The 7,578-nt window shown below is 41.4% G+C and overlaps 1 protein-coding gene across 1 annotated transcript; it reads right to left on the bottom strand.

The window, feature by feature from the left end:
• Positions 1–195: 195 nt before the first annotated feature.
• Positions 196–6,700, bottom strand: slc5a11 (solute carrier family 5 member 11). Its single transcript, XM_030735348.1, has 15 exons — positions 6,582–6,700; positions 5,736–5,807; positions 5,497–5,601; positions 5,322–5,381; positions 5,104–5,208; positions 4,869–4,974; positions 4,668–4,748; positions 4,375–4,580; positions 3,693–3,828; positions 3,359–3,466; positions 3,108–3,258; positions 2,068–2,236; positions 1,206–1,421; positions 530–704; positions 196–428 (listed from the first exon to the last, which is right to left on the bottom strand). Exons 1-15 carry the CDS (start codon positions 6,687–6,689, stop codon positions 196–198), a joined length of 2,031 nt encoding a protein of 676 aa, XP_030591208.1. The 5' UTR covers positions 6,690–6,700.
• Positions 6,701–7,578: the final 878 nt, after the last annotated feature.

Here is a 7,578-nt window from a genome sequence, read left to right as displayed (position 1 = left end):
CTAAGACTGCTCAACAAAGGACAACTAGGGTGAATTTTTCATGATTCATAAAATAGTCAGCAACCACAGAATTTTAAGGAAATATACATCTCATTATTTGTGTCATTTTTTTAGATAAAACTTAACAGTGAAAAATAAAACCTTCAAATCTTTAGTCTTTCGAGCAGCCTGTACATTGTGCCCATTTAGTGCCTGTCAAGCCCAGTAACCAACAATGAAGGCAGTTACAGAGAGGCAAATGATGAGGTTGATATTAACAATGTGTCGTAGACGAGGCTTTTCTTCTAGAGAACAGAGAGTTTGTTCGGGTGGAGGAGGAGGGTGCACAGGATCATCTCCTTTCTGCCGTCTCTCCATCCCACACAGCCAGTAGAGGGCAGACATCATCCTAGACTGACTGAGGACACTAGTAGCAGATGATCCAGAGTCTAAAGAGTTAAAGGGAGAGAGGAAAAACTTGGAATAGTTTCATGGATGTGTTAAGCCTGACAAGTTGCCAAATGGAAAAGAGAGCAGGACAGAGACCCACCTTTCCTGTGATGGGATGCTTTTCCATTGCTGCTTCCCACCGTTCTCTCTGTGGCTCCCAAATCACCCGTTTGAGCAGTAATTACATCTGAGGTTGTACTGTTTTGCTCTGATGTGAACACCTGCTCTCGGGGCTTCACCGGGTCTAATCTTGTGAACCATGTGAGACGACTAATCTGTTTTTAAAAAAAGTAAAGGTGATAAACATTTTGAGAGCTAAGTAAATGTTATATTTTATTGTAGAGGTGGGTGTAAATTACACTACAAAAATAGCCGGAAAAGTTCTTTTCAGACTTTAAAAGATCCAAAGTTTGGTCACAAGTCAGGCTGCAGCAAGCTAGTCTGATTTAAATGTACCCTGTGTTGTTATTGACACCTAGTGGTGCTGCAGAGTGATGTTATGGGCTGATCCCTGTAATGTGTCCCCACCCTGTTTCTTGCTATCAATTACCCATTGTTCATGTCTTAGTAAAGGAGAATAAAAAGACAACAGACATTTTCTTGGAAATAAATGCATTTTTATCTATTTACATTTTCAGCATCTAACAAGTTGGGTTGTTAATTGGTAAAACTTTTTAAAATTAGTGTTCACTGTAATTTGTTTTAAAGCACATAAAGTAAAACAGTTCAACAAAATTAAGCCTAAAACTTCATAATAGTTTTGACAGTGGCTTCACCTGCTCTGGTTTCGGCTCCTCTGTAGCCAAGCTCACCGCAACCACCACAACCAGGGTGATGAAGGACAGCAACGTCGAGAAGTAGAGGTAATGCACGTATTTTAACACCGCAGGTCTGTCGTCCTCTTCATAGCACAGCGGAGCAGGGTAGATGAAGTCCAGTAACATGCGAATACACCCAACCACAAGACCAATAGCCAGGCCCCAGAAAGCACCCTGCAGCAGAGGGAGTCAAACACCAGCATTATACACAGTGTGTAGAACATGAATATTCACTCACTGGTCTCATCAGACTCCTCGGACATTTTTCCCAATCTTCTATTGTGTGATGTGGCCTTCTGCTGCTGTTTCAAGGTTTGACACGTTTCTGCATTCCTTGGTTGTAACGAGTGGTTATTTGAGTTACTGTTGCCTTCCTATCAGTTCAAAGCACTCTGGTCATTCTCCCCAGACATCAGGCATCAACAAGGGATTTGCACCCAGAGACCAGCTGCTCGCTGGATATTTTATCTTTTTGGGGCCATTCTCTGTAAACCCTAGGGAAGGTTGTGTGGGAAAATCCCAGTAAACCAGTATATTATATTTTGTAAAATATTCAGACCAGCCAGTCTGGCACCAACAACCATGTCACATTCAAAGTTACCTAAATCACCTTTCTTCCCCATTCTGAAGCTCAATTTGAACTTCAGCAGGTCCTCTTGACCATGTCAGCAGTACAATTGGTTGCTGCTGTGTGATTAGATGATTAAATATTTGCATTAACGAGCAGTTGAACAGATATACCTAATAAAGCTGCCAGCAAGTGTATTTTTCATTAATTACTTGATCAGTCAGCAAGCACATTGAAGAAAAACCACCTTACCTTCTCATTGGTCCTCTTCCAAAAGCAGCCCATTAGAAAGATGATGGAGACAGGAGGCTGGAGGTAGGTGCTGATGGATTGGATGTAGATGAAGAGCTGGCCACCCTGACTGGCCTGGACTACAGGAATCCACAAAACAGACACCACAACCAACACAAGCACAAACATTCTGCAGCACACACATCAAACCATAAAATAGACGTTATGCAAAATAATGAGGTTCTGCATTGCAAAGTTTTGACAAAGAATGGAAAACTAAAGGTGCTAAAATCTAAACAGCACAATGCATTCATTTATGAGACTGTGTGTTTCTAAAGACTGGAGGAGAAAATGTGGAAAAGCCATTACTGAGTAATAAGTGGAAACAAGGGGTTATGGTTTGGGTGAGCATCACAGACAAGTTCAGCGATTTAACATACAGTTTGGTGGCTGATTTCATCTTAAGCGCCTTATAATGCCATACAAGGCTTTTTCAGTCAGGACCACTATGGTTGAAGGAGGTTGTTATTTTCATCTGCAGTAAATCATATATGGGCTCTGTTATGGGACCACCCCACTCTTTCATTTGCATGCATGCAATGCTGGAGGTGGGGAGAACAACAGCAAGACCCCTTTACAGAACAAAGCAGGCATCAAAGACAACAAACCTTACATTCATTAAGTCAGACAGCATGAAAAGGAGGAGCTGAGGTGGAGGTGGGCTGCAAAATAGCTTGCACAGGGAGCAGCCACTGATGTCAGACTAAAGCAGCTTAAACAGGGTCCCCTGTATGAGATTTGCCAGATGAATTATAGAAGGGTACTTGAGCTGGCATTGAAATCAGCTGATCTGCCAGGATTGCAGCTAAGATTGACTTAGTGAACTAAGACTACACTCAGTTTTCCAAATGTAGGTGCTCTAAGTGAGAATAGTCATGAGACCTTTTAAAGTGCAAAAATGCTTTTCTGTGCCTATACACGAGCAGGCCCAAACTTTAGTTTCAACACATGATACACACACTGCATGCTTTATTTCAGACTGCCCTGAGGTGATCACATACCTGCCAATAATCATGAGCTCCCATTCAGAAGCACGAGATCTGAAAGTCTTCCACAGGTCCATGGTAAAAATGGTGCTGGCACTGTTAAAGATGGAGGTCAGTGAGGACATGAGAGCAGCTATCATCACAGCCATCATTAAGCCCCGCAGTCCTGGGAGGAAAAACGCACAGTCATCATAAGAGACTCTGTGTCCGATACGCCTAAAGCACAAGGCAGGAAACGAGGCGCAACAACAGAAAAAGTGTCTCACCTGCAGGAAGCAGCTCCATGACCAGTTTGGCATAAGCAATATCTGAACAACCCACTGGATTGCCACAAATCTGTCTGCACACCTCAGGTTCTGCACAAGCCACTTCATCTGCGCACAATGTCACATAGTAGAAATACACACATTAGTCAGACTCAAATATCCACAGTATCTTTAGTGTTGCCCAATTTTCCCCAGCATCATTTTTTACATATATACCATGTCAGCTAAATACCGAAGACCTCACTCTACTTTCAGTTGTACCTTTGTGGAGGTTGATGTTATAATACGTTTTAATAACTGTGTATCAAACACAATTTTCCAGTTCTTATTGTACCTGTGTAGAGTATCCTGCTGATCATACCGGGAACCATGATGGCAAAGAAAGGCAGAACCTTTAGGTACGAAGCCAACAGGGAGCCACCTTTTGCATGGGTCAGGGTCTTGGCAGCCAGAGAGCGTTGCACAATGACCTGCAGAGAGTCCCGAATCAAAGCTGACCATCAGGTAAGTAATTAAGATATATAGCAGCAGGTAACTACATGTCTGTTTAGTGTAAATCAGAATGGAAAACCACATAGCTTGCTTTTAAGACTCAGGAAATTATAAGATATGAGGGGTAAACAGATGCAGTTGTGTAAATGACAAGCTCGTAAATGCTAATTAAAACTAACCATGTTTTTTTCTTATCTCACTTCAATCAGATTTTCAAAACACACCAGCTTCTTTACAGCGTAATTCTCAAGATGAGGATTTTCAGATCAAAACTCTTTGAGTACTTCAGAGAAAATTTTAAATTAGCATAAACAAAATGTAAAAGCTCTAAATTATAGGTTTATATTTGATAGATAAAAAGACCTCTCGACATCCTACAAGTGAAATTAATTTAAATTAATTTTTTGATACCCATCTTGGTAACTCAGGACTCTGCCCTCACTGTAGAAACGAGGCTTGCCAATATAGTCAAACTCAAACTCTTAGAGAGGAAACACATAACTTTAACTTTGAATTTTACTGACCTGATCTGAGCACCAATACCACATGGAGGGGATGGACATGCCAACAATAACACCAGGCCACGGGAGGTCAGAGTTCACTGGATCTCTGAATAGGTGGAAAGCATCATCTCGGGGGATGCCACAGGTCGAGTTTGGCACACGAACTGAAGGAATGGCGTTGCCGTAACCCTCAATAAAAGCATTCCAGCCTCCAACCGCCACAAAGCCTATACGTGGAAACAAAAGGGTCAGATCAACTGGATCAAAAAGGGCTGGAGACTTGAGGGTGTCATTCTCACTCACATCCAACTTACTGAAGCCCATGAGGGTCAGAGCTCCTCCCAACATGATAGCAGTTTGGGCTGCATCTGTGTAGATAACTGCAGCTAGACCACCTAGGAAACAACATGCAGCATATTATACACTTCTAGAAGCTGGTAAAATAACAAACAGGCCACGAGTGGGACTCATGTTTAAGAAGGAGGTTTTCAAAATGTTAAGGGAAGAAAGCTCACCTGCTACAGTATAGATAGCAGTGACTAACAGCAGCAGCACCACAGCCAGGTAGATATTCCACTGTAAGGCAAGCTGAATGAACAGTGCACCTGCATACATGTCCACCTGGTCAAAAAAAAAACCCACCACAAACCCCACATAAGAGTTCACAGTACAAACCACAAAGAAGTTAAGCTAAGCAGGTAAAACCTAAAGCTTCATGCACATAAATCACTATTACAGATTATATCCTACCGATATTTTTGTAAAGATGTAAATAAATAAGGAAAGGACGGCTATAAACAACTGAGTTCTTCTACCACCAAACCGCCTCTGCAGATATTCTGGCATGGTTGTCACCTGTAGAAGAAAAAGATCAAGCTCTATGAGATTACAAGGGACTCTATTAACAAAATCATGCAAGAGCTCATATGCATATCTGTGTGTGTTTTGAGTGTCTGTAGAAAACTCACACCAGAGGAAATATAAATGGGCAGGAACAGCCATCCCAGCAGCAGCACCATCAGCATGCCCTGTCAGTTAACAAATGTCAACACTCAAGAATTTAAACATATTAAGATTTCATATCAAAGCTATTTTTATGTTTTTGGGGTTTTTTTGAGAGAGATTATTTTCTCGCTCTCTTACATTCCATTCATATGCAATGGCACCAATTCCTGCTGCAGCTCCTGACCCTGCCAGGCCGATGAAATGTCCACTGCCAATGTTACTGGCAAATAGCGAAGCACCCACCTAAATATAGATGAGAGCCAGAATCAGACCATTTTGCCCCCATCTGACTTTTAAAGTGTGCTCTAGATAAAGTTTCTGCACTTCAAGCTGCTGAACTTATGTCATAATCAACCAATCTGTGGTTTTTGACTCACTGGCCACCAGGTCATGTTCTTCCCAGCTAAGAAGTATCCATCCACAGTGCTGCGCTTTGTCCTCCACATGGACTGGAAAAAACATGAGAAATTCTATAGAACCTCTTAAAGGTAACAGTGATTATTAATGAATGATTAATTCATAACCCTGAGAGGGGATCTACTTATAAGGTTTCTAAGTTAGAAGGCTTAAAAGACTTCTAAGATTTTTAAGTTATAAGACGACACATCTCAGTGAACATTGAAACTAAGCATTCCTTCTATCATCTGTGTATAAATTATCACAATGTGTCTGCTTCTAAAGATCCCAGCTTGCCTTTAGACCCACCAGCTCATTTCTTTAAGCCTTTGCTTATAAGGTTACAAAGTCCACCCGTGTAGGTGGACTTTGTAGCGTGCGTTCACATTTACATGTCTGTAAAAAGTGATGCAGGTCCCTCAACTCCACCTTTTTACATTTAGAATAGTTTTCTTTGCATTGTATCATCAAAATATTGCTGCTTTCTCACTGCTGCTTTACAATAATATGATACTCAATTGTCATTCATCAACATTTTTAAGGTCTGCATGTTCATCCAGGTTATCAAACAGGAGCTAACTGAGGAAAGAAGGGCGGGGTCGGGGGGGGGGGGGGGGGGGGGGGGGGTATCTTCTGATTAAGTTTGATAGGATCATTGAGTTCTCACTGAAGGACAGAGTTAGAAAGTCAAAGAAGCGCTGATGTGTACTGTACACAGTTCTTCACAATATGTTTCATATTTTAAAGTCATCTCAATACATTTTCGTTTGTATGACAAAGAAAACAGATTATGGTGTAAAGATGCTGGTGTCATTCTCTGTGCTTACCCATAAACCAACAGCCAGCACCAGGAGAAAATAGATTACCAGCACCACTATATCCACAGTGACTAGGGTAGTGCCGTGCCCTGGAGAGGGTGATGGAAATGGGGGCATGCTGGTCCCTTGACGGTCTGCTGCAATGTCAAAGGTCATCTGAAATCCAAAAAGTTAGTCTGTCTCAGGTACTGACAGTGAATATACCAGAAAACATCTTCAGCTTAATCACTGATTTAAAATACAATCACCAGACACTTTTTTTTTTTTAAAGGCATACCTTACTATTACTGGGTTGGACCCCCTTTTCTTGTCTTCAGAACTGCATTTATTCTTCAAGGCCTAGATTTAAAAAAGGTGCTGGAAATATTCCTCAAAGATTTTGGCCCATATTGACATGACAGCGTCAGACACTTGCTGAACATTTGTCAACTGACCATCCAAGATGGGAACCTCCTGTTCCACCACAGCCTGAACTGTTGATACAAGGCAGGATGGCTCCATGCTTTGTTCACACCAAATCTGACACTAAAATCCCCTTTCTTTCCCAGTCCGAGGGTCTGTTTAAACTTCAGCAGGTCGTCTTGATCGTAGCATTTGTGTCTGCCATGTAATTATCTATTTAAATATTTACAAGCAAATGTACCTAATAAAATGACCGGTGAGCATATGTATGTATATGCACTTGAGTTGACCACCTTGTCAGACTCACTGCCTCATACATTCCCGAACAGACTTCACTCTTAAACACATCTACCAACATGTTCAACACTTGGGTCAAACTTCCTCTAGTACAGTATAATAAAAATCATAAAAAACTACTCAACAGTTACATCTAAGATAACAGTAACCATTTTACCCTCTCAGACTTTCTGCTGGATATTATTAGGCAAATTAAACTTACCTTTCAGTATGCCTCACACTTTGATTTGATTCCAACTGGTCTCTCTGTAAGTCGACTCGTCTGGTCCCACCAATCCAGTGTGTCATAAATTACTTGGGAATCTCA

The sequence above is a fragment of the Archocentrus centrarchus genome, chromosome 8, assembly GCF_007364275.1.
Source record: "Archocentrus centrarchus isolate MPI-CPG fArcCen1 chromosome 8, fArcCen1, whole genome shotgun sequence".
Classification (NCBI taxonomy): Eukaryota; Metazoa; Chordata; class Actinopteri; order Cichliformes; family Cichlidae; genus Archocentrus; species Archocentrus centrarchus.
The sequence above is the reverse complement of the archived record's forward strand: the minus strand, read 5'-3'. Positions and strand labels throughout refer to the sequence as shown.